Source organism: Molossus molossus, unplaced genomic scaffold, assembly GCF_014108415.1.
Source record: "Molossus molossus isolate mMolMol1 unplaced genomic scaffold, mMolMol1.p scaffold_m16_p_7, whole genome shotgun sequence".
Lineage (NCBI taxonomy): Eukaryota > Metazoa > Chordata > Mammalia > Chiroptera > Molossidae > Molossus > Molossus molossus.
In genome coordinates, this window is record NW_023425401.1 from 26,171,554 (window position 1) to 26,199,254 (window position 27,701).

The following is a 27,701-nucleotide window of genomic DNA, read 5'->3' on the forward strand; positions in this document are numbered from 1 at the left end:
GACATCTTCAGAGAAATTAAAGCTAGGAGAATTCATTATTAAACAGTTAAGAGTATAGATTGTGGAAATGGAATGCCTGAGTCATGTGACCTTGGACAAGTTATTTAACTTCTCTGTGAACCTATTTCCTTCTCTAGAAAATAGGGATAATACAACTTGTAAAAATTTTAAATGAGAGAATCCATGTACTGAATTTACAACCATGCCAGGCATATACTGAGGTCTCAATAATTCGGATCTAACGTAGAAAGTAGGGCCCATGTTTTAGAATAAATTCTCCTTTAAAAAGAAGCATGTAATGGCAATAGTGCTGTGAGGGAAAAATGCTCCCATGATTATAGCCCAGAAGTTGGAATATGAGGAAGTCCTCCAGGCCCCAGTTATCTCGCCTTGTCCCAGGATAACATCCAAGTTTTCTTTGGGAAGGTCTGTGGAGCCTCCTCCATTTCCCCAGTTCCAGGGAGCTTTGTCCAGTGGACCCAGAACCTTTGGTCTTGAGGAAAGACCAGCTTCCCTTCTCATATCTGTGGCCTCACAGTTGTACTTGGTGCCAGCTGGCTGGATAGCAGTCTCCATAAATGAATGTGGCCTCCCAACCAACATGCAGCTGAGCCCATTAGGAAACTTCCCCTGATCTGAGACTCCATCAATAACAGAGGCAAATCATCTTGACATAAGAACACAAGAACCAAGCAAAATCCATAGAGACCAGATCCCTAGTTTTGGATTCACTTCTAAATATCCTCTCAAGAGTTCTTCACAGCGTATAGGCCACCTGGTCCCTCATCAAGGTGAAGCCAGAGGCTTAAAGCCCCTCCTCCTCCCCCCGCCTGTAGTCCCTCCTGGCTGGGGTTGTAATGCTGACATTTTTTTTCCCTTCACATTCAGTAATTCTTTGTGTCAGCCTCAATGGATTTTAAACGTGTAGCTCTTCGTTAAACTTTGAATGCTGTGTAATATTAAAACACAAGTTCATTCCATTTTTTCAGCGATACTTAAACACTCAGAGAAACTTTAGGGTTAAGCAGAATGTAGCAAGAAGACCCTGCTTCATGTACACTGCTGTGGATTCTCTTCCTTTCTGCGGATCAGAGGGGAAAAACATTTGAAAATATGTGGGAACAGAAAACTTAATAATATATAAGCAATTAGGAGTAGCATTTTAAAATTGCAAAATAAGATTTAGAGAAAAAGTAATGAGGTAATAAATATGATACTTAAAATGCCATTAAAATAAAAAAATTAAAATGAAAAAGATAATAAAATAGGTAAGATTTTGAATGATTACAATAGGCTAGAAGTTGACAAAGACATTAATGTAAAAGACATAAAGCTGAGATTACAAAGTTAAAAATCTGTGAGATAAAATGTTAGAAGGGCTCATTAATGATGAAGATTCAACTTAGAATGGAATAAAGACTTGAAAGTAAGACATGAAACCATTAAATTCATAGAAAAAAACATAGGGTGTGAGCTCTTTGACATGGGTCTTGGCTATGACTTTTTTTTTTTTTTTTTTGGATTTGACACTAAATTCGAAGATGGCAAAAGCAAGCATAAACAAGTGGGGCTACATCGAACTAAAAAGCTTCTGCTCGGCAAAGGAAACCATCAACAAAATGAAAAGACAACCTATAAAATAGAAGAAAGTATTTGCAAACCACATATTCAATAAGCAGTTAATATCTCAAATATATCAGCCAACCAGCCTGAAGGGTATTTCCCAGTCAGTCCCCTACCCCTTTCTCCGACAATTTTACCTTTTCTCCTTAAGATGTGGTTTTGTGATCCCATAAAAGCGAGTCAGGAAGCACTAGAAGGATTTCCTAGTGATGTTTGAGATCTACACTGGAAAATGTTTACAATCTTCAGTATTATTCTTCTAAGCATTCTAATTTTTAAAAATATAGTGAGAGCTTGGGGAAAGTCTTCAGACTCAGCTTATATGCTGCCATAAGTAAAAATGTGGGCGTAGGCTTAGAAAAAATACCCAGGAAGAAATAAATCACCGATAGAAAAAAAAAATAAAGTACCACTGAGGAAACAATTCTTAATATTCTATGACCAAAGACAATAGCAAGCAATTCTTTACCAGAGTGCACGCCACCTTTGTGACATGCATGACCTCTTCCATATGGTGAGCATTTAGTGTCACAGTGCTAGGGCGTCCTGTGGTCAACTTCAACCCCAATCCTGCGTAGCTGTGTTTCTCATTGTTCAGTCTGAGCATTGCTTGGATCAGAATCAGCTGAAGTGATTGTTAAAAGTGCTAGGTTAGAAATTCATAGCTTAATCCTCGATTTCAATCCAGATGTAGTGAATCAGAATTTCCAGGCGTGAAACCCAGGACGCTGTTTCCGGAAAACACCCCATTTCCTCACTCCCAACCCCCGGTACTTGTTGAATGCACTGAAAATGGAAAAGTAACTGTTGTGAAGTTAAGTGTGGATCATGAAAGTCGTGATTCCGCCCCACAGGCTCAGTAGCCAGTGACTCTGTCACGTTCCAACCGGCTAATGCTGGATGATGACATTTCCCAACAGGTGATATTGAGACGTTTGACCCTTTAAGTTTGTTTGTAGGAAACACATGCTAGAGTTCAAAAATCCCAGAAATGTTGGTGCTATTTTTTTTAAGGCGTCTTAGCATAGATTTTATGTATCTTACCTTGAATGAAGTCAACAGTACCCTGTGTTAAAGCCTAATAAAGGAGGAACCTAGGTGTGTCAGAAATGCTGTTGTTTACGTGTCAAACCCAGCAGTTTCATCCAGACCAGCTGCAGGAATGGGTGCGTTAATTGGAGGTGAAGGAGAGCAGAGCAGGAATGGAGGTATAGGTGGGAGGAATTGGGATTTCTGTCCATTGGAACATACGTAGAGCACAGGACCCTGGTATTGTGAAAGGCAGTGTGAGAAAATAGACTTATCACAGTCTAATGGTCAGAACAAGGAGAAATGATGCAATGGCTAGAGATAAGTTGCTTAGATCAAAATCTGTCACTGGACAGGTTCCATGCTGGGAGCTGGCCCTGCATGGTTGGGACCTCCAGGCTCTGGTGCAGGAAAGAATTTGAGAATGATTCTGAGTGAGAGCAAAAGATGAAGAAATTAGGACACAGGTTCCTGGGGACAGGATCAGTGCTTGAGCCACCACTGCCCCCTGGTTGCAGGTCTCCCCGGGCCCCGCTGTGAAAGAAATGAAAGGAAACTTTGGAGTGGATGCGGACGAACTCTTGAGTGAGTCGCATGCTGTGGTCAGTGGTTCTCGGGATCTTCTGCATTTCCGAGGTTGGGCTGTTCCTGAATTTTGTGCACCAAATTCTGGCTCAGCCTTCTGGTGGAGAGGGTGTTGTTCCTCATATGGTCCCTCCGGAGCTGTCATGACGTTTGTCTTCCTGGTGGGCAGGCTCTACTTGTGTCAGTTTTCATTATAATGATGGGATAACGAGCTCTGGGGTTGGTCTTTGGTCAGCTGTTCTTCCATCTTGAATTGATGTGGTTCTAGCCAGTTTTTGTTGATTTCTTCAACCACTGCAAGAGTTTCCTGCCATAAACTGTTTCCCTTTGACCGCGAGTGGAGGTGGGCTCTGGTGAGAGGACCTAGAAGCTTCTACTGTCCACTCTTACCTCCTCATTTCACTTGTCAGGAGTTTTCCCTCACTTCTTTGTATCCTGCCTCAAATCTTCGGAGCCATTCTTGGTTCCCTTCTCTTTCAGTCCTACAACCAGCTCCTTGGGAAATTCCACTGGCTTTTCCTCCAATGTCTATGGGACCACCTCACCTCCACTATCATCCCCTGGTCTGAACTACTGCCTCTTGTCTGTATTGGAATAGCCTCTTGAGAAGTATCCCTGGGTTTCTTATCCCCCCACAGTCAATTCTTCACATAGCAGAGCAGTTGTTTAAAGTCTGAAGTCTGGCTAAGTCCCCCTTCTGCTCTGTGCATGCTGCAGTCCGCCCCTGACCAGCCCCTCTCTCCTGCCCCATGGGTCCTGCTCTCTCCAACCCTCTCCTCTTGCCCTTTCAGGCCAATCACTGAGGCCTCCTTTGAAGTTCCTGGAACACACCTTCTGCCTGGAATGCTTTCCACCCAGATGTGTGCTTGGCTAACTACATTCTGCCTTTTGGCCTTGTATCAAATGTCTCTTTTTCAAAGAGGCTCGATGTGATCATCCTATTTGTAATTGCAACCCACCTCTCCCACACACACTACAGACCCTTCCTCCTCCTCCTCCTCCTCCTCCTCCTCCTCCTCCTCCTCCTCTTCCTCCTCTTCCTCCTCCTCTTCCTTCTCCTTCTTCTTTTTTATAGCACCTTTTGCCTATACCAATGAAGAGACCAAAATTCTGCCACTCTGAAGCTGCCCTTTTTGAGATCTTAATTTTAAACTGTTTATTAAGAAACAAAAGACTCAGAAAGAGCCTCTGACCTTCCCCCCTTTCCTGCCCAAGACATTCGGACAGAGAACCCAGCTTCAGAAAGGAGATCTTAGGATGTTCCCCTTGGCCGAATTTGAATTGAGTATGGTAAACAAGAGGGCTTTAGGCAGGTGCCTGTTCCCTAGATACCTACCTCCCATTATTTCTGAGCTGCTTAGCAAGGATTTTCCTGCCATTCGTATTCTACTCTTCCTCTACCCATCTTTCCCCTTTGTCCACAAATGTCATATATACCCAGTGTTGCTTCACTGTCTCCGGAATGTTCATGCCTCTATACATTCCCCATGCACATGAATTACAATTTTTATTTTCTCCTGTTGGTCTCTCTGTTAATTTAATAATTAGCCCATCCAGAAGTATTTAGAAGGTGGGAGGAAAATATTAACATTTTTTAGCTCCCATATCATATTATGCCATTTAGTAGTTTATAAATCTAACCTAAGTTTCTGTGTCCTCACTCCCTCAATGGAAACAGCCATAAACAGGCACCTTTACCTGTTTTGTTCCCTACTAAGTCCTAAGCACCTTGTATATACCAGTGTGTGTCCGGTACATAGTAAGTGCTCAATAAATATTTGTAGAGTGAATAAGTAAGTAAATATTCAAATTGTTGACCCAATGTTGACAAAGTGTAAGGGAAATCTAGGAATAATGATAAAGGATTAAATAGAGAAAATTAACTAGAATTTAGAATACGTCTACGATAAAATAATTTAGATAGATAAAAATAGATAAAAATAATTCAGTAAAAGCCACAAACCCGAGTGGTTCCGGAACCAAGAAACTCATTATGAAAACAGTTTTCGCAGGTGATAAGTAGTTTTGAGGTTACCCTTCAAGGCTACCTCGAAATCATGCTTTTGACCTTTGCCTCAGCATTCCAGGTTGTATTTTTATTCTTTAACCCCAGGATATTAGAAGGGAACCCCACAAAACTTCTCCAAGCATTCTGGCCAGTTCCTCCTCCATTTACACAGTGAACAGGAAAAGGGATTCTATTCTTGTAATTCGATAAGTGGAGATTTTGAGAAAAGAATGGAACACTTTAGAAAAAAAGGAACATCTCCTGGAGAGACATACCTGCTTCTAAACAAGCTGTGGTCGGACAGTGAGAGGCAGCAGCCTGCGACGGAGAGCTTGACTGCCGGCTAAGCTTGGATTTGTTCTTCCCGGAGATGAGCGGGAAAGGCTGATAAAATGTGCCAGTGACCATGGTCACACCCCAGACTACGCTTAAATCCTTATTCACAGATTGTTTCCTTCTTCATATTATGGACTGAGCTGTGTTCGCCCCAAATTCGTAGGTTGAAGCCCTAATCCTCGACGTGACTTGCTTTGGAGCTAGAGTCTCTAAAGAGGTAGTGGCCGTTAAGTGAGGTCGTGTTCCCCTTAGCCTGATTTGACTCATCCTTTCCCACACGACTGGTTTCTTTCTAAGAAGAGAAAGAGACACCACAGATATGTAGGAACAGCACAAAGGCCGTGTAAGGACGCAGTGAGGAGGCAGCCAGAACGACCCCAGAGAATCCAACCCTGCTGGCACCTTGACCTTGGACTTCCAGCCTCTAGCACTGTGAGAAAATACAGTTCTGTCGTCGAAGCCACCCAGGCTGCGGTCCTTATGGCAGCCTCAGCAGACGAATACACGTTGTCATCACAACAACTATATTTGGAGTAAAGTTCTTTGTCATTACATTATGGAAGACATACAGGTTCCAAACTGCTCATTTTAAATATATAGTACCTATTAATGCTCTTTTCCTAGTGAGGGACAGGGTAAATGGGACTTTGAGTCAATAATGATATGCCGCTGGGAGGTTTCTGTGTGTGTTATACATAGACTGTTTTACAGCATGTCCTGTTTTTTGTTTGTTTTCTATTTTTTTAAAGAAAGAAAGAAAACTCCATATTTGCAGTGTTGCAACAGATGGTATGGCCCTGTAGTTGGAGAGTGACATCCTCCTCAAGCTGTTGACACAGTTTGTGGACTTGAAATCCTAACAACGATTGGCATTGCTACAAAGATGCATATTGTGAAATCCCACCTATGTGTAAATGTTCTTCTCTTATATGGGTCAGGGTCGGCAAGAGAAATTATTTGACATGTTTGTTGCCGTAAATACTTAAAGGAGAGCACAGTCTGTTATTCCCGTCAAGATGTAGGGGTCACCCTGGCGGGTTTGGCTCAGTGGTTAGAGCGTTGGCCTGCGGTCCAGAGACCCGGGTTCGGTTCCTGCTAAGGGAATGTACCTCAGTTGCAGTTTGTCCCCGGACCAAGGCCCTGGTTGGTCGTGCGGGTGGCAGCCACTCGTTATGTCCCTTTCACGTCGATGTTTCTCTCTCTCTCTCTCTCTCTCCCTCTCCCTCTCTCTTCCCCCCTCTCTCCCTCCCACTCTATCTGAACAAAAAATGTCCTCGGGTGAGGATAAAAAAAAAAAAAAAGACGTAGGGGTCATTGTTTTCAGGGCAATAGAGCATTGTGAGTAGAAGCATGTGGACCTCTCTCTTTAGTTCCCTAAAAGGACCAATAGAAGATACAAATAGGGAAGCCTGCATCAGTTCCGAAACGAGGAGAGAGCCCACCCACAGGCAGACCCTTGGAAGAGATTGTATTTGCCAAGACGATATTGACATAAGAATGGGGGGACGGGGCACCGAGGCAAAGGAACATCCCCTGTGAGATTGAGGACAGTGTCCCGAAGAAGTGGGAAGGGATCCTCGCAGGACTCTCCCTGGCACCCAAACTCAGCTGAGTCAAGGCGAAGACAGGCCGATGACTGGCGGCATTCAGACAGCAGCGCGGCTGGGCAGTGGGCTGTTCTTTACAGAGAGGACATGGCCTTCCTGGAAGTCTGTGTCGTTGACAAGAGTGCCAGCCTGCGTGTTCACGCGCTACTTCCTTCCCTCCACCAGTCCCGTCTCCTCAAACCACAACTGAGAAGTTAAAACTGGAATGTACGTATATACATAGAGCTGTGCCGAAAAGGAAGAGGATGCTCTCTTCTCGATGCAACCTGGACCTAAAGGAATATTTGAGAAGAGCCTATTTGAACTTATGAAATGAATCCAGTGTAACTTCCACTTGACTCTAAACCCAAATCAAGCAACCCCAGGCTTCTCTCTAACCCACAAAGAATGAACAGAAAAACCGAGGTCTGTGTGAAAATACCTCAGTTCCAAACACGGCACCACTCCGACAGCTTGGCTCGGAAATATCTAAGGTAAGAAAAAAGAAAACGTTAAAAGCTGGCGGGTGACCTCAGTCAAACGTGTGGACTCGTGGCCTCAGCACAGTTCAGGAGGCCCCCCAGCAGCAAACGCAAAGCGGAAGGGGGCGAGCTGGGGTCAAGCAGGGCGTCCTGGGCACGGCTGGCAAGGCCATCGGCTCATGGGCCACATGGAAGCAGTGATGGGCCCGTTGGGCACTGGACACATTGATTATGATGTAGAAAATGAACTCCGGAACTGTGCACGCACACTTCCGAAACAACCATCTGATAGCTTGAGTTAAAAGAAGAAAAGATTAATCAAAAGCAATGGCCCAGTAATGAGTTAATCATAGCCAGAAAGGACTGGCAGTGAGTTCTGAAGCACATTAACTACTGAGAGCTAATTCTCAATCATTGCTTTAAATATGGTTACCAAATTGATTAAAGAATAAGTGTATTATCTTGAAAACAATACCCAGTCTTACTGGAAAGAACATGTTATAGTTATGTCCCATTAAATATAACAGCCTGAGAGAGACAAGAGGAAAGGAATTTCTAGGAATAAATTTGAGAGCAAGAACATCTTCAAAGAAACTTCAACTAATTACTGATACATGTAGGATTTAATTAATTTTCAAAATAAAGGCTTTCTTTATTGGTTTGACAGCAATTCTTGGGAGGGAATATGTAGTGGCTGTAGCGGACATGTAAGTGGGTGTTGTGTAATCCATCAGATAAAACCTTGGAATGAAAATGGCTTTGGTTAAATAAACCTTAAATGCTACCATACAATTGTAATAATTAAGAGAAAACAAACAACAAACAAACCCATCACTGTTACTATTGCCCTTGGTCCCAGAGCACCTTTGGCAAATAATTTCTAACACAAGAGCGGGGCTTTGAATGGAGTAGGCATTTCATGTTTATGTTAACTGACTCAACAACAGAATAAGAATGTAAAGCATTTTTACTGGTTTTATTTGAGGTCTTTGGAATCTCTTTGTTTATCAGGTACCTCGCACTTAATGATAACATTTGGTCAATACCTCTACAGAAAGTAAGATTTAAATCCAAGAGAATTTCTTTTAATTGTGAGTTAGCAATCAAATAAGTTTATTTAATGAAAAAAAAAATATGATTGCAAGGAAAAGGTAGATTTCAGGTAAGACAATGGAAATGAATACTGTATTAGGAGGTTTAGCGTGCCTAAAATGCTCAGCTGTTTTGCTAAATGGACGAATGAATTATTAAACTTATTGCATTTTTCTCAACCTTTGGACCCTCATATATCTTTTGCATGAGTACAGAAAAGGCATATCATTTTACAAATAGGTCTGAAGTAGATTGAATGTGAGATCTCCGTTTAAACAATTCTGAAAATCTAGGTATATTTTTTAATGACACAAGAAATTAAAACACACATGTATTTTTTTAGGCACTAGAACAAAAATTATTTTATTTACAAATTTCATATTAAAAATGGATGAGAATATAAACTGTTTCTTATTAAATACTGAGTATCTATTTTCCAGAGGAATGTCACTTTCAGTTTCTGTTGCAACCGAGCCCCTGCCCCGCAGCCTCCCAACACACACAGCAATAACCAGACTCTGTTCTAAAATGTATTATGTGTTCTAATCAAGCCACCCATTGTATTATAGATTTCAGGGAGAAGAGATTTGGGGTAAGGCATGAGGGAAGAACATGGCTTTTATTAACTGTCATATAGTATAGTAGAGTGGATAAGAGTATGGTCTCTGAAGTCAAATCCCAATGGCCGCTTATTAGCTGTGTGACTTTGGGTAAGCTACTTGATGTCTCTGTGCTTCAGTTTTCTCATCTTTGAATTTGGGATTAATATTATACCTACTTCATGAGATTGCTATGAGGGTTAAAATAATTAAGTAAATTCAATATAAATATTTACTGTAGTTATTGTCAGTATAATTGCACAATCTCCCACTTTGCTAATAATTTAATTGGATAGCCAGCTCTTGATAGCTGTTAGAATGAAAATTTAGTTTCCATTTTTAACCGGAACACAAAAATCAGAACAATTTTCACTGATAGGCCAGCAGGGTTGATGTTGAATTGTCTTGATAGCTTCATTATAGTTTGTTACTGCGACACACACTACATTAATATTAATAACCCCCATTAATTCTATTTGAATTCATTCTCAGCTATATCAAATATGTTTGCATATCTGTTTGTTTACATAAATATTGCATGTTATTGAAACCCCCTCACATATCCTTCCAAGATCACGTGAGTAGTAGCTGGTTTGAGGTACACCTGAAGGTTATGAAGCCAAACTGCCTGGGTGTAAATCCAAAATCTTTAATTTCCTAGCTGTGTGACTTGGGGGAAGTTACTTAACCTCTCCGTACTTAGTTTTTCCACTTGGGGATAATTATCCCTCCCCCCAAATGGGGATAACAATACCTACCCTAAGGGGTTGTATAAGAATTAAATGAATTCATGGGTTAAGTGCTTAGAACACCATAACATTGCCCAGCACAATAAAAACCAGGAAGTGTTTGTTAGTAAATAAATCACACCCCACTCCATCCACAAGTGGAATTCCTATTCTAAATTTTGTTTAACATTCCTTGCTTTTTTAAAAATATATTTGACTTGTTCTTCCTCTTCGGTCAGAGACTGCCAGGAACAGATCTGTAGCTGAACTGGTCGGGTTTATTCCTCACCGCAGAGAGGGGTAGTGCACAGCTTGGGCATCTGTGGGTGTCTAGGTAGCAGGGTCCTATAGGATTTATTATAGGACTTGGGTTTGCTTGTGATTTAAAAAAGATTTTTTTTTTTATTGATTTTAGAGAGAAGAAGGGAGAGATAGAGATAGAGAAACATCGATGAGAGAGAACATTGATTGGCTGCCTCCTGCATGCCCCCCACTGGGGATTGGGCCCACAACCTGGGCATGTGCCCTGACTGGGAATTGAACCAGTGACCTTTGGTGCATGGGTTGACATTCAACCACTGAGCCACACCAGCCGGGCAAGCTTGTGATTTTTTTTGGAGGGTTCAAATAAATATGCTTCTCCCTAAGGAAGCAAGGATAATTCTATGGCCAGGTATCTTCAGAAACCTTGCTGGAAGGAGGCCATCCGAGAGGAAGGCCAAAGCTGTGATGTGGTTGGTAAAGAAGCAGAAGGCGTTCCCGCCAGCTGGGAGAGGGAACTATGACCGTGTTTTAAAAAACTCTCCATGAGGGGTATACTTTTGTATATATTCTTCTCTGACGTTTTTCACTCTTCGATGTATTTGTGGGTTTCACCATATTGACGACTGTACTCAAGTTCACGTGTCGCCACCTCTGGGTAGTGTTACATGGTGCTGGCAGTGTAGCTTAGGACCCATCCCCCTGTTTGCTGGACACGAGCTGTTTCTGGACATTTGCAACTGCACACAGTATTTTAGGGACAGGCCTGTAACTATTCCCTGAGGTAAATGTCTGATAGTTTCTGCAGAGTATATACCTAGGAGTACACGCATCTTCAACCACACTAGATAATTCCAAATTGTTTCAAAAATGTTTAAAATAACTTAGATTTTCCACCAGTGGTGTTTAGCTCTTCTGGCTGCCTCACGTCTTCTCCAGTACTTGATATTCTCAAACTCTTACATTATTGACAAAGTAGTGGGTTTAAAATGTCATTTTCAATTTTATTTTTTTTGCTCAGTCTCATCGTCTCTGGTTTTCTAGTGGTTAAAGTTAGTCTTTTGCATTCGTTTCTTCCATCTTATTTTATTCTCTTTGTTGCACTTTTTTTGTCTGTCTGTTCTTTCTTCCCCTACTTTGAATCTATGGCAACAGTTTTGTTGTTATTACCTTGTTTACCTCGGTTCAGAAGTTATACGTCCTTCTCCTATTTATGTAAAGGGATTGCTTGAAAATGTTAAGGTCCAGACCCAAGTGAATACTAAAGGAGAAATAGAATACAAGACTACATAATATGTAGGTAGGTGAAGGGTAATTAGAGGTCAAGTAGTCTTTCATAGCTCAATTCTCATTTCGGTCTGAAAAGAGTTCTGTGTGTGAGGTCCCCCAGCAGGACATGCAAATGGAAAGTGCTGTGACCTGCACGTCAGTAATGCCCCAGGAGGACGCCAGCTTTGGGCTCTGCCACCACACAGCATTCATGCTGGGAATGTGCAGGACCCTCTGAACAGTTTCCGTTCTTATGATTCCAGTTGTATTAAAATGTTTCATTTAAAAAATGACATGTAGTATCACCTCACACTTGTGAGAATGGCTTCCATCAACAAATCATCAAATGCTGGCGAGGGTGTGGAGAAAAGGGGACTCTAGCACACTGCTGGTGGGAATGCAGACTGGTGCAGCCACTATGGACAACACTATGGTGTTACCTCAAAAAATTAAGAACGGAACTGCCATTTGACCCAGTGATTCCACTTCTAGGAATATACCCTAAGAAGCCTGAAACACCAATCAGAAAGAATATATGCACCCCTATGTTCATAGCAGTGCTGTTTACAATAGCTAAGATCTGGAAACAGCCCAAGGGTCCATCTATAGATGAGTGGATAAAAAAGCTGTGGTACATGTACACAATGGAATACTGTGCAGCTGTAAGAAACAGAGATCTCTTATCCTGTGAGATGATATTGAGGGACCTGAAGAGTATCATGCTAAATGAAATAAGCCAGTCTGAGAAAGACCAATATCATATGATCTAACTTATGTGTGGAATATAATGACCAAAATAAGCTTGTGAACAAAATAGACCCAGAGACATGGATGTAGGGAACAGACTGACAAACCTTAGGTTGAGGATGTGGGTAAGAAGAGATAAACCAAAGAACTTATATGCATAACCAATGGACACAGACAACAGTGTGGTGAAGGTGGGAATGGGAGGGGATCAGGGAGGAGGGTGTCAATGCGGGGAAAAGGAGGGACATCTGTAACAAAAATTAATTAATTAATTTAAAAAAATAACATGTAGACTTCTTTCAGAAAGATAGTGGAGATGTAGCTTTTTCTAATTCTCCTGCTTGAAAAGAAAAACTCCTGGCCATTATATAGTATATAATGAATTAGATAACTCTGATCTCTGGAGCAAAGAAGGCAGACAAGCTGGACTGTACCGATGTCGATGTGCAGTTATGATACTGTACTGTAGTTTTTCAAAGATCTCAGCACTGGGAGAAACTGCATCAAGGGTACATAGAATCTCTGTGAAGTTACAATTTCATATGAGTGTACAATTGCATCCAAACAAAATGTTCAATTTTTAAAATAATACATTAGTTGTTCTTAGGGGTTATACATAGATATATTTTCAGAATGCCTCATTGGCCACATTGCTGTAAACACAACTCTTAAATTTGCTTCCTATAATAATGTTTTTTTCCCATTTGTAATGCTGCAAACATAAAATCACAAAAATATTTCGAGCCACAAAAATGCACCAGTCTCATTTTTTATTTGTTTTTTTCAATTCCAGAAAAGTTTATACATTCTTTTGCAACCCTGTGAAGCATGCAAAGTAAATATAATCGAATACCCTTGAAGTCATATGAGAACAAGAAAATTTATTCTCTGTTTTTAAGAGATCAACCATCAGACTTTAAAAATATCTAACAGATTTCTTTGGAGTTTGTACTGCACGAACAATTTCTTAGGTAGTACAATTATACAAGAATAATACGTAGGCCATTCTAGAAAATTCAAATCTCAGTTTTTGAGAATATGTGATCAGCAGTAAACACTACATTATGTAATACAGAACTACAGGAATTACATACCACAATTTATTTATTATTATTTTTTTTATCCTCACCCGAGGACATTTTTCATTTTTTTGTTCAGATAGAGTGGGACGGAGAGAGAGGAAGAGAGAGAAAGAGAGAAACATCGATGTGAAAGGGACACATCGACTGGTTGCCACCCGCATGACCAACCAGGGCCGGGGACAAACTGCAACCGAGGTACCTGCCCTTAGTGGGAACCAAACCTGGGTCTCTCTGGACCGCAGGCCGACGCTCTAACCGCTGAGCCAAACCGGCCAGAGCTACAATTTAAAGTGGAACACAGTAAGGTCTACAGAGTCTGTCCTTTACCTCATTCCCTGAATCACACTTACTCCAAATAGCCCATAGGCACTTGCAAAAACGTAACTGCCTTGCAGTTTCTGAGGAGTTCAACTAGTATCTGTGATTTACATTAATCACTATATATCCTATTTACATGAAAAACCTGTAATGAAAACCATCAAAGGAATAGAACTGTACACAAACAAACGTGTACTCTCTCCCTGTATTTATTTGATTAATGAAATGACTTTATATATACTCTGTAAAGACATCTACAAAATCGAGGTTATTTTTCAAGAACTATATTATCTCAGTGTTGACTTGGTTAGTTTAGCAACTGAGCAGATCTCAAGAGTATTTCGCTTTAAGCAATACTTCCTCAAGCCTTTATTCAACACATTTCTCTCTTAATAGCTCAGGATTTCTGTGACTGATTATTCTATTTGATTCATCCAAAATACACTGAAAGCTAACATTGTGCTCATAGTGAAAATGGCCAAGAATTAGAAACACAATATTTTAACCCGTTTCCTTGATAAAACCTTGTTTCGCTCATGAAGTTTTCTTCTCTATGAAATAAATTGGTTCAGGCCGTAACAGTCCTCACAATTACATGTACACAGACTCCCCATTATAGTAATCATGATTTTCAAACAATATAATGTTCAAAATTACCTTTAATAAATTGAATAATTAGAGACATTTCATTATACACACAATTCTAATTTAAATGATAGTCCAGCGATTTTCTTTCTTTTTTTTTTTTTTTATCCTCACCCGAGGAGGACATTTTTCCATTTTTTGTTCAGGTAGAGTGGGAGAGAGAGGAACAGAGAGAGAGAGAGAAACATCGACGTGAAAGAAACACATCGAGTGACTGCCACCCGCATGACCAACCAGTGCCGGGGACAAACTGCAACCGAGGTATGCGCCCTTAGCGGGAACCGAACCCGGGTCTCTCAGGACCGCAGGCCGACGCTCTAACCACTGAGCCAAACTGGCCAGGGCAGTCCAGCGATTTTCAACTGGTATGCCACAAGAATTTTTACAACATGCAATACCTGACTATTCAGTCAGGGCCACTGACCTCTTTTCCCTTAGATTGTCAAATTTAAAAAATGACAATAGTGCCTGGCTGGTTTGTTCAGTGGTTAGAGCGTCAGCCTGCGGTCCAGAGAGACCCGGGTTGGGTTACCACTAAGGGCATGTACCTCGGTTGCAGTTTGTTCCTGGCCCTGTTTGGGTCGTGTGGGTGGCAACCACTCGATGTGTCCCTTTCACATCAATGTTTCTCTCTCTCTTTCTCTTCCTCTCTCTCCCTCCCATTCTATCTAAAAAATAAAAATAAAAATAAATGACAATAGCCAACATAACAATAGCTGCCCAGTGCAAATTATTCAAAATTATACCTATTTTTTTGTCGGATCGGCAAAAATATATATTTTTTGGTGTGCTGCAGAATTTCAGTAATTCGTTTGTGTGTGCCATGAGATGAAAAGGGTTGGAAATTGCTGTGACCATCTAAAAGATTCCACAAGTGAAAGAATTACTTAGGTTAATTGCAGTTATAGGGGTTTTCCACACACTATAGACTTAGTAGTCAAGGTTCTCCAGAAGCAGTAGGGTATGTGGATAAACAGGAAGAGATTTGGTAGAGGAGTTGGCTCTCATGATTATGCGAGTGGGCCCTCTGTTGAAATGTCCAGTTTCCTGGTCCTGGGAACTCTGATGTCAAAGGGCAGGAGACGGTGGATACGCCAGCTCCAGGAGAGACAGACAGAATTCACTCTTCATCCACCTTTTCCTTCTGTTGGTCTCAATGGATAGGACCATTCTGGCCCACATTGGGAGGGTGATTTTTTTTTTTTTTTTTTTTACTTAGTCTACAGATTCAAATGCTAATCCCTTCCATAAGTACCCTCATAGACACACCTAGAAACACTGTTTTACCAGCTATCTTGACATCCCAATCAAGTTAACACATAAAATTAGCCATCACAAGACTCTCATGTCTGTGAGGATATTTAAAACCATTCACTGTATGTAAAATGTGTATTAGTGATGTCAAACTATGTTTTGTATTCAGAGAAATGAGGCATTTATTTTCGTATTTTCTGTCATTAGCGTGCCAAGTACTCTCACTGTTGGAAAGCAATAAAATTAATTATTTTTGGCTTTGGCTGATGTTATGTTGTACATTAGCAACAATTCTGAGAAACTTAAGAATGCTCATGGTTCTCCATATAAGCAAATTGGGGGTGCCAAGTCATCGATTTTCACAGCCCTGTGTGTGTGGGGGGGCGGGGGGTGTGAGTAGGATGGGAAGAAGATAAGTTAGGCACTCCTAGGAGAAAAAAAGAAAAGATAATATCTATAGAATACTTTTCCGAACTGGAAAATGATCGAAGAAACAGGAGTTAATATGAGCACTTTTGGGTAGCATTACTGCGCGTGTGTGTCTGTGTGTGCAGGAATCTGAGATGCAGAAGCACCCACAGTTTGCCTCAGAGTTGAAACTACAAACAGATGTACTTAGTACTTTGATTTAAAAATTAGGACACTATAGCTTAAACTATTTCAATTTCTCTGTGAGCTTCTAGATGCAATCCCATGCAAGGGGAATTGGATAGTTCTTTACATAAAGCGAATGAGAATTATCTAAGACTTCTTTGATTTCAGTCCTTTGGGCATTCCAGATTACCAGAAGGAAACAGGAACTAGCTTTTATTAAAGAAAATGTGTGTTCAAGACATTTACTTATTAAATTTTGGCAACAAAAGTAACTAGAGCTATATAGCACACAATATACAGCTAAACTAGATTCTTTTCTGCTGTACACATAGCTTCAAATGTCTTTCTCACTTAGTCGTTTACATGAACTGTCAAATGCATGTACTGTACATAACAGCCAGACTACACACATCAACACAGAAGAAAAGCAAGGGCAAGCCTTACTTATCTGCATTTTATTGGTCAACTTATGAACAGGCATGAACAACTATAAATTAGTCTCCTGAGCAATTCTGAGATTTGAATGCAGATGATGTTTTCAGTAGAAGTTCTGGAAAGTATCTGCCGAATAATGCAACCGGAGGTCGAGAGAGATGCCCTACTTGGTGGCATGAGCTCTTCCTTCATTACATCCACCGATTACCTCTCTGGGACCAAAAGGAACAGGAAGCTTCTCCACCGGAAGCCACAGCATACATATTGCCATATACATTAAAGCTGTAGTCTCCCTCCTATTGCATTCAGTCCTCTAAAGTACATACTGCTTTCTTAGAATCTAACGGCAGAATTTGAGAGATAAAATTGACCTTAAGGATTATTTTACTGCCTAGGAAAGTTAGACGCCGCATTATTAATTGCATGAATAATTAGTGGTAACACTGGTGATCAAACAGTTTGCAAGACTTCTAGTCCAGTTCCCTTCGACAACACCATCCTGCTGGTTTTTCTCTGCTCCTTCTCCGTTTAGTCTTAGGATGTAGCCAAGAAGCATTGGAAGGATGTCTTGGTGGCACTTATTTAAGCATGTTCTTTCTCCATTCACGCAGAGCAATCAGGCTCTTGACCAAAACAATTCATTTAATTACTAAGGAATCTCTGTGTTTTTCTCCAAACAGCATCAAAACCAGTGGATTTGAAATTATGCACCGGCTCCGTTCCTAACACCACACAGCTGTGCCACATTCCCTGTCCAATAGAATGTGAGGTTTCACCTTGGTCAGCTTGGGGACCTTGTACCTATGAAAACTGTAGTGACCAGCAAGGCAAAAAAGGTATGTGATATTAACATGACATGCTTGAAACTCCTATCAATTGAGTCAAACCATGAATTATTTAAAAAGGCTATTCTGTATTTCTTGTAATTATTCATGTGTGATATTTTCCAGAATGGCTAAAGAGTATTGATTGCAAAATATGAATAAACCTACTCTTGTGTTGGTACCAGAAGATTAAAACTGAAGAAAGCAGTCAAGATACTTGTTAATTTAGACAACAGATGGAGAATGTCTAAGGCAATTTAATGCAGTGATTCTGATGAGCTGTGGAGTCAGGCTGACCTGGATTGGAAAATCTACTCAGTCTTACATTGTTTAGATAAGCTAATTAACTTATCTAAATCTTTCTTTCCTTATCTGTAAGGGGGATGTAATAATATCTGCCACCAAGTTTTCTCTAAAGATTCAATGAGATAATAAACATAAAACTCTTAATTCAATGTCTGACCCATAGCTAGTGCCCAATAAACAGAACTCATTACTTTGAAGATAAAAGCAAAAACAAAATGCTATTGCTTGTATGATGCAAAGGGTATATCCAAGAAGAGTAGACTAAATGCAGTGGTTTATTATGTGGTAAGCATGGTGGGGTAATTTTAACATGACCTAGTAATTAAAATCATTTTCTTATTTTGTTTCGAAAGACAGTGTCCTAGTGATTCTAATATGTTCACATGGCAATAAACAGACATTAATTTTATTATACGTTGTCAGGAAGGGCAACGCTTAGGAGCTATTAAGGCACAGAGCAGGACTTTGAATTCTCCTCATTAGAGCCCAGATGGTTTATGTCCCTCATTCAAATTTTCAGGCAGTCTAAATTCAACTAAGTCTCAAAGAAACAATTTCTCTGGGAATATTCAACTTACCAGAGGTTCCTTTTCAGATTTAATCATGTGATAACGCTGAAGAATTCAAAGTAATAGCACTTTTGTCTGGTCATGAATATTTCTGAATAGCTTGAGATTTCATTGTTTCTTTGAATATCTTATAACTACAAACTTTCAAAATGAAGCAAAATCAATCTCTTGCCCCTCCACCCCCCAGCTCCAGCCTGAGGGTGATGGGAGATGCATGGCATGTCTTGACTTATTTTTACTATAGTAAGCTAACAACAGAAGTTCCTCTTTGGCCATTCTGTTTATTCATTCATTTATGCATTTAATAAATTATTAATGAGCCCACATTAAGCTACAGTTTGGGGATACACCAGCGATTAAAGCAGATAGGACTTGCCTGCTGACCTTGTCCACCTTGCCCTCGGAGTTTCATTCAGTGTTCTACAGTATTCAACCCATGAAGGTCACAGTACCTATGTTCCTTCCCCAATAACTCAGGTTTCAAGCTGAGGAAGCGGCGCATTACCAGTGAGCCCGCTGGAGGCTCTGGGGGCCCTGGGAGCTGCCCGCACTTACTGGAGGCCATTCCCTGCGAGGAGCCGTCCTGCTACGAGTGGAAAGCGGTGAGGCTTGGAGACTGTGAGCCAGATAACGGGAAAGAGTGTGGTCCCGGCTCTCAAGTTCAAGAGGTTGTCTGCATCGACAGTGATGGTGAGACCACGGATCTATCCTGCTTTTGTGAATGTTTGTTCAACCCCGTGCTTTACCCTGTGTTAAAGTCTCATCTTCTTTCAGAATTGGTTCCATTTACAAACACAGAAATAGCTGCTTCTTCCTTCTTCCTTTCCTTAGCTTTTCCTTCCTCCCTTCCTCTCTTCCGTTCTAAGAGTGGTAGTAGAGAGATTCTTTGAACAATCACAGGGTATTTTTTCATTTGAAAACAGGTAAGGCTTGGAGACTGTGAGCCAGGCTAATAATGTATTAAATTACCACATTTTAAAATAAGAAAAGGTAACATTTTTCTAAGTGTTCTCCCCAACCGCCGCCCCTCAGGTTTCTAAGGCTTGGTTGACTTGATTTGAGAAACGTTTATTTCCCACCCTGATAGTACATCTTAGTGATATAATTTAATTTTTAGATTCCGGAACTTAGAGCCCCTGAATCCCCTTCTGAGCTCTGGAGGTCTCCCCACCAGGAATGACGGAGAGCCCCCAGGATGATGATTTCCCACCATTCTTTTCCTGAACCTCAGGAATTACCTTGATAAAATATCCTTTCCACATTCTTTCCAAGGGTACAGCTACTGCTTTACAGAGATCTCCTTATTCCTCAGTCCACGTCCGCTTAGAAAACAGACAGCGTTCCCAGATACAGTTTAAAACCCCTGGCTAATATCATCTCTGCGGTCCCCTCTTTTCTTTCTTATCATCACTCGAGCGTGTGCTTTTATTGATCTTGAAGAGAGAGAAAAACAACAATAACGAAACATCGATGCGAGAGAGAAACATTTATCGGGCCTCCCATACCGGGAATGGAGCCCAAAACCTAGGTGTGTGCCCCGACTGGGAATCGAACCTGCAATCTTTTGGTACACAGGACGATGCTCCAACCAACTGAGCCACCTGGCCAGAGCTCTGCGGTGCCTTCTTACTCTCAAATCCTATGACTCTGCACAACGGCGCAGCATGAGCACCGTGCCCCAGGGACCGGGGCTTGACAGCTTGTGCTATTTCCAGCACTTGCAGAAACATTCTGGCGCCCTCTCGGGGGCACTGAACATCTGGTAACCATCAGAATTCCTTCCATCCCTTTTTCCTCCAGCGTGCAGAACGGCTTCCTCCCGGGAGGCAGTCACTGTTCAGTAGAGAAGGGTAGTCTCTGGGGTAAGAGAATGACAGACACTCTCTGTTTGAGAAATTAGCCTTTCGACTTTGCAACGCACCGTGTCTTCTTTGGCCAGAGGCCGAGGTCGTCGTGCAGGACAGCACCAGGGAAGGTCCAGAGCAGCACCTGAGGCTGGAAGGTGAAGAAGGCTCGTTGCTCCAGATGGTTTACAGTGACTTCTATGTATTCTGCTTTTATTCTCTGTGGATATCATTAGCGGTGCTACATTCTCTCTTTAGCTTTTACCCAGTTCTACCCTAAAGAATAAGAAAAGAAGGAGATTGTCATCTAGGAAAAAGAAAGCAAAAGAAACATTCTGTTGCGAGTACATATCCACTTCAAACCCTCACTTGCATCCGATGGCACTCTCTGGGTCATCTTCTGAGTTGCTGTAAAAACAGAAAGGGTCATATTTATTTTAGCAACATTGGTAACTAACTCCCTTACTACCATTTCTTGATTTTTTTTTCCACTCAATTTAAATAATTTTCCTTACCCTCCTACAGACCTAGGGAGGCACTGGGATCCCACATACTTGGTGTATTTGGGTGAGCTAAAATAAAAATTTAAAACACTAAGGTGAAAAGTTAATTGCATGTGGAACTTCTGCCCAAATATTATCAGAGAGAAAATAAAATCAGATCTCACTTATTGTGGTGATCTTCCTGAATGTCTATGCAAATTGAGTATATTTTAAATATATCAGAGGAACTGGCTATTTTTTAAATGTCAGTGGTGTCTGGCCAGTGTGGCTCAGTGATTGAGTGTTGACCCATGCACCAAGAGGTCGCCAGTTCGATTCCCAGTCAGGACACATGCCCAGGTGGGGCCCAATCCCCAGTGGGGGGCATGCAGGAGGCGGCCAGTCAGTGTTCTCTCTCATCGATGTTTCTATTTCTCCCTTCTTCTCACTTCCTCTCTCTCTAACATCAATAAAAGGAAAAAAATATATTTAAAAATGTTAGTGGTTAAGTCTAATTTTGTCAGGTAGAATATTTTGTAACACAGATATTCACCTCCTAAATTGTCTCGTGGGATACGAAAGAATAAGCAGAGGAATGAGTTAGCTCTGCCTGGTTACACTGAAAAGTAATGTGTGTTGTAACCTAAGAGGCAAATTGATAACTCACAGTATGCAGAAGCCGGTTTCGCGTTGTCTCTGTCACAGACTGAACAAATTAAAAATGGTCAGATGTGTGCCACGGATCTTCCATTCGTTATCATTGTCCTCTATCAGGACATCTCTTTCATCATTACATTTACTTCCTGACGTTAATGAGTTGTAGTGCTGCTCCGTATTTTAACTGGCTCAACTACAGGGATGTATAAAATTAAAAAAAAAATGATCTGTTGTTGTACATCCTAGAGGCTGTTAAAATTTATATATAATTGAACTGTAATTGAGCTGATAGAATCAGAGCAAAAGCCTGGAGACCTGTAAATAGCACTCCAGCGTTATTACCGTGTGGTCGGTCATCTAGTAAGTGTTCGCAGCTTCACCAAATGTTGTTTTGTAATTAAATCGAACCCAGGGAATTAAAGCTGATTAGTTGCACAAGCTCTACCTCTAGGCCTGGCTGCGGCTATAGATTTTGTTTTATAATTAAGTTAAAGCTCTACTAGGGAAATGAAGACTTCGAGTCTATGAATGTAGACAATAATAAAAAGACTTTTTTTCCCCCTCCCACATTCCTCATAAATTTACAACCTTGTTAATTACCTCAAATCTTCTATTTTTTTTTCCCCCCGTTGAAATATTCTTTATCCGGGCTTCCAGAGATCAAAGAGATTTGTTTATTTGTTTTTTATTTTTTTCACTTCTCCAGTTGTCTTCTAAGGAGCAGGAGTGGGGGAGGGTTGAGAGAGTAAAAATATGACTCATAATTTAAAGACGGTCAGGACAGCTCTGCAGATCTGAGCTCACATACAGGAGCCACTCCAGGGACCTGGTGGTAACGCTGGCGGGGCGGGCGCTGGGTCCCGAGGATGCGGGTCAGTGAGACAATCCCAATCTTCCCTACTTCAGTGTTTGCGAAATTGGCCCATGGTTTCGTTAAAGCTGTAGATTTGGTAAGGCAAAAGTATTCTGTTTCCCAAACTGGTTGGTTAGAGGTGAAACAAAGCAAGGCTGTCAGGCTGAAAGTGGGAAAAGGAAAATCTATTGTCTTATTGATTACTTAAGGAGGCTGCAAACCAAATGCTTTCATATTTTCCTCCCTTCTGTGGAAGAAGAAAATGATTCCATTGTATCTGATCACCATGTGCTCTATGTCAGTATCAGAGCCGGTGACACCTTTCTGTGTGAATTTCAAAACCACAGTTTTGTTATTCTGTCTCCGGTATTGCTTTGTAAATGGTGAACCTGGGCAGTTTCAGAAGGCCTGCAACTTCTGTGCTGCCTTTCGTATTTTTCTCCACGTTACTAAAAGTTAAGATAATCAGGGAAATTGATGTACAGGACTCCCATTTGTACTTGACACCGAGTTTTATGAAGTCAAAAAATTACATTTCTATGGACATAAATTGATACAACAATTCATCATTACATGGCTGCTAATGGTAAGAACAATGTCTGGCCAGGGCCCTCAGAATATGTCATGCCATTCTTAAAGCCCTATGTTTCAACTCTTTCCTCTTCCATTGAGTAAAAGTCAAAGGGCATGTCATTATTATGTGGATAACCTCAAATAACTCCAACTTATTTGTTAAAAGTAACTAACTTACTTTAAATGTCATTAACAACTAATTTTTATAAATGCTCATTGCTTTAATCACTATTCAACAATTTACTCTTTAAAAAAACGAGTTTTGATAAATTCTGACCCACAGGAACAGGCATTTTCCCTACCAAAGATCTTCTCTTGTACAGCACTCTATCTGGTATGTTTTATATACACCTAAAACCTAATTGTAACTCACCATTGTGTCATATCACCATGGTTAAAAAGTATGAGATTAGTAAGAACATCTGCTAACCAAATCCTCATGTACAGATAGAAGGATTTAAAAAATAATATTAGATGTTGTCTTGCCATTGTGGCTCAGTGGTTGAGTGTCAGCCCATGCAACAAGAGGTCACTGGTTTGATTCCTGGTCAGGGCACATGCCCAGGTTGTGGGCTAAATCCCCAGTGGGGGGCATGCAGGAGATGGCCAATGGATGTTCTCTCTCATTGATGTTTCTATCTCTCTCTCCCTCTCCCTTCCTCTCTCTCTAAAATCAATAAAGAAAAAATATTGATATTTATAAGTCATATATAAACAGATATAAGATATTTGGCCATGTGTATGTGAATTCATTATCTGCAAATATTTTTTTCAATTTATTGTGTGAGATGCTAGGTCTGTTTTTGCAAAGAGTGTCCTAGATCTCCCAGTATCAGAAACTCTTAAAAATGTGCTATAAATTCAGATTCCTAAGCCTTATCTACAGAGCCAGTGAATTATACTCTATGAAGTCATGTCCTAGAAAACAGCATTTGTATGAATCTTCTTGGATGGTTCTGCTGTGTAGAGAAGGTTGTGAAGTACTGTATTAAATGACAAAAGGGTTTTCTTTTTTTTTGTGGAACCTAAGACCCAACTCTGTTACCCAAAGATTCCAAACACTAAAGCCAACTGGTTGAATTGGTGTAATACTGACAAAGACCTATGATTAAGAACACAATGAGATTAGTGCTGATGCAAGCCTTTAAACGGGGTTTCTCTACCTCTTTTGGGGACCATTTCTGCATATCATCAGAAGTATCGAAAAAGCTGACCATGAAAGTTGGGGGAAGATAACTTTAATATTCAGAATAGTAGATTGTCACGTGACTGCTTAGTTTCTCTGAAGTTTTACCACCACTTTGCTCCTTCTGAAATGAGAGATTTGTCTCATATGAATAGGGAGAAGAGAAGGCCTGAATACAGGTAGTTCATGCCATACTTCTTTTTCCCACGTATTCAGAATTGAGAGGAATATAAGGGCATATGAGTTTGATACCTTGAAGTAAATACAGGAATAAACACCTGGTTTCTCAAAAAATTAAAAATGGAACTGACTTATGACCCAGCAATCCCCACTTCTGGGTAGGTATATATCTGAAGAAACTCAAAACACTAATTTGAAAGAATATATGCACCTTTCTGTTCATTGGAGCGTTATTTACAGTAGCCCTGGCATGGAAGCAACCCAAGTGCCCATCAACAGATAAGTAGATAAAAAAGTGGTGGTACACGTATACAATGGAATGTTACTAGACCATAAAAAGAACAAAGTCTTACCATTCGTGACAGCATGGATGGACCTAGAGGGTATTATGCTAATTGAAATAAGTCAGTCAGAGAAAGGCAAATGCCATATGATCCCAATTACATGTGGAATCTGAAGAACAATATAAATGAACAAAACAGAAACAGACTCATACATAGATACAGAGAACAGACGGAGGGTTTCCAGAGGGGAGTAGGACTGGGGCACTGGGTAAAAAAGGCGAAGGGATTGAGACGTACAGATTGGTAGTTACAAACAATCGTGGTGATGAGCGGTGCAGCATAGGAAATGCAGTCCATGGTGTTGTGGTAGCTGTGTGTGGTATCAGAGGAAACACCTTGTAAAGTGTATGATTATCTGGCCACTATGCTGTACACCTGAAACTAATACAAAATAACATTGAACATAAACTGTAACTGAAAAAATTTTTAAATAACAGTAAAATATGACAATTAAAAAATATTAAATTTTTTTTTACCTCTTGAAACAGGCAGGACTCAGTGTGGGAAGAGATGGGGCAAGGTGCTTTATTTTATTTTAAGCCTTGTAGTACAATTTGTACCTGATTTATAAATTGTATAAACACTGGATTAATTTGTCCAAATATATATTTATTAAAGAATAACAGTTTGGAGGGGGACAGAGGCGCGTGGGATAAAGATTAGAGGACAGGGAGCAAAGCACCAGGAACAGAAAGGGAGAAATTACGAAGCTTATGACTGGGACTAATATATTGACTGAGGACGTTCATAAGCTCTCCTAGAAGCACAGGCCAGGTCAAGGAGTGGGATGCACAGGGTTTATTAAGGATGCGCTGCCAGGAGACACCGGCAGGCGAAGGGGAACAAAGAAGCAACCGGAGGATGTCTTCATGTGTATAGAGCTAGATGAGAATGCAGTTTCAGACGCATCATTGCTCCCTGGAACTGGAATCGGCTCCTTAACACCAATTACACAGCCATTACACAGAAAAGCTGATCTTTTAAATGCAAGAATACACTCCATAACTGAGTTGTTTTTTTCCATAATTTAAGCAGTAAATCAACTAAGTTTCCTTCCTGTAGAATGCTCTGCCTTTTAATGTGTTTGGAATATCATTAGGTTGCATATTATGCTTAAATCTAAGGTCTCTCACTTTACAATTAGGATCATCTAACACTGTTGGTAGAGGTTTGTTTCCTATAATTGGGTTGAGGTTCTCTATTCAGTTGTAGAGATGAAAAAAAAAAATTGTTCAATTTAAGGCAATAGGTTATTGTTCACTCTTGGTTAGCAGTGATCACAGGTTTACTTTGGTCTTAGAAAATCTGGCATCATAAACCCTGATCTGTCTGCTGTGTGTTTGTTTTGGGTTTGTAGAAAACTCTGAGGATGGAGCCAATATTCTTTTGCATAGCAGTGTTCTTAGCAAAGAGTTTTATAACGAGTTTTTTCTTTTAAAGTAGTGTGGATTTATCAGAAACCTCAGGTTAAAGTTAAGTCAAATGGTAATTTACTTACCACTTAATGAAATAATAAGTTTCCTAGCAAATGTTGGCTACCACTTCAAATGGCAAGTATTAAAACAACCTTCTGCTTTAGCATAGGTGGTCAAATGCCTTAACACAATCTAAGGGAGCTAGTTTTCTCATAGCTGGGTCAGTAATAAGGCAGTGTGCGTAGAAAGCACATCTTTCAGTCAAATTAGGCAGGAGTTTAATTATGTAAATTAATAATTAATTGAAGGTAAATGGATTGGATTAATGGTGAAGGTAAAGGGGGGATTAATGGTGATCAACTTGACTTGGGGTGCTAAATACACAACACGATATATAGATGATATATTATGGAATTGTATACCTGAAACCAGTATAATTTCATTACCCAATGTCACCCCAATAAACTCAATAAAAAAGAAAAAACAAAACCAAACAACAACGAAAATATATGCACCTCATTTCTTACACCACCCGGGCCCCTTGTTTTCTGTTTTAGACTCTGCGTACCTCTTACCTCCTGTCAGCCTTTGTCTTCCCGTGACCTCGTTGATTCTACATCCCTCTGACTCCCTTCCTGCCTCTCGGGCATGTGTCATTTAACTGTTACTGGATAACAGACCACCTCCCCACCGATGAGCATCTCACGATCCTGGGAAGTTCCTGTCAGGTCGCCCCCGGGCTCACTAGTGGGGGCCGGGCTGTGACCGGAAGGTCCCCGGTGGCCTCGGTCCCCTGTCTTGCAGTTGGCGCTGACGGCCTGCGGGGGTGCGCTGGTGCTTCTCCACATGGACTCGGGTCCTCCAGCAAGCTGGACCCGCTGTCCTGCGTGGGAGTTCCAGGGCACTGCTTCACCAGGACAAAAACAGAAGCTGGCAGGCCCTTCAACTTGGACAGCGGCCCTCCTGCCACCTTCTATTGGTCAAAGCAAATCGCAGTGACAATTGAGATGGAATGGTTAGAGAAATAGACGGCGCCTCTTGATGGCAGACATTACAAAGCATTATGGCAAGAATTTAATTTCCTGCAGTCCCCTTTCTGGTCACAATTGTTTTTACTCCTTCACCTGCAAAATGTAACCCGTCGACACCCAAGGCCACCAGATTCTCATGCAGTTTATATCAGGCTTAAACTGCACTCTCTCTTCATCTACCTCTGGTTCCAAAATAGCTGAGGCTTCTTGGGTACAGAAACTGGGGTGTGGCTGCTTTTATTTTTACATATTTACTGTGAGCTGTTACTGCCTGAGCTATTTTTCTCCCACAGGCAATCTGGTCTAAGTTCTCTCCTGTGCACTTGAAAATAAAGAAGTTAATGCTAGCTTTTAATCATAGATGTTTTTGAGAGGAAAAGGAAAGTAAATCATACAATATGAACTATGGGAGGTGTGAGCAGGTGAGTGATCAAAACTGACATGTTTTTAAAGAATAGCTCACGCTGCTCTGTTGAGACTGGACGTGCAAGGAGCAGAGGCGTGAAGAGGCCGTGGCTGGCGTTCAGGGAAGAGATGGAAGGGTGGCGTAGGGAAGGGTTAAAGCAATGGAAAGGGGGGTGCTAGTCTCAAATAATTCACTGCTTGTCCGGGAAGCACGGCGGCAGTTACTTAATGGAGACATTGGTGTCCCGGGATCAGACTGTCCTTTCTCTAGGATCACAGGTCTCCCACCATAAATCCTGTCTTCATCATCATGTCAGTATGCTGTTGAAAATCTCTTGCTGGCTTCCTGTTGCCTTTTG

The 27,701-nt window shown here is 40.9% G+C and overlaps 1 protein-coding gene across 1 annotated transcript in view; it reads left to right on the forward strand.

The window, feature by feature from the left end:
• Nucleotides 1–27,701, forward strand: part of THSD7A (thrombospondin type 1 domain containing 7A) — a 399,001-nt gene that overhangs the window by 228,214 nt on the left and 143,086 nt on the right. The window contains exons 5-6 of the mRNA XM_036246730.1: nucleotides 17,354–17,509; nucleotides 18,850–19,062. Coding sequence (XP_036102623.1) covers nucleotides 17,354–17,509; nucleotides 18,850–19,062 — 369 coding nt within the window. The remainder of the gene's footprint in view (nucleotides 1–17,353; nucleotides 17,510–18,849; nucleotides 19,063–27,701) is intronic.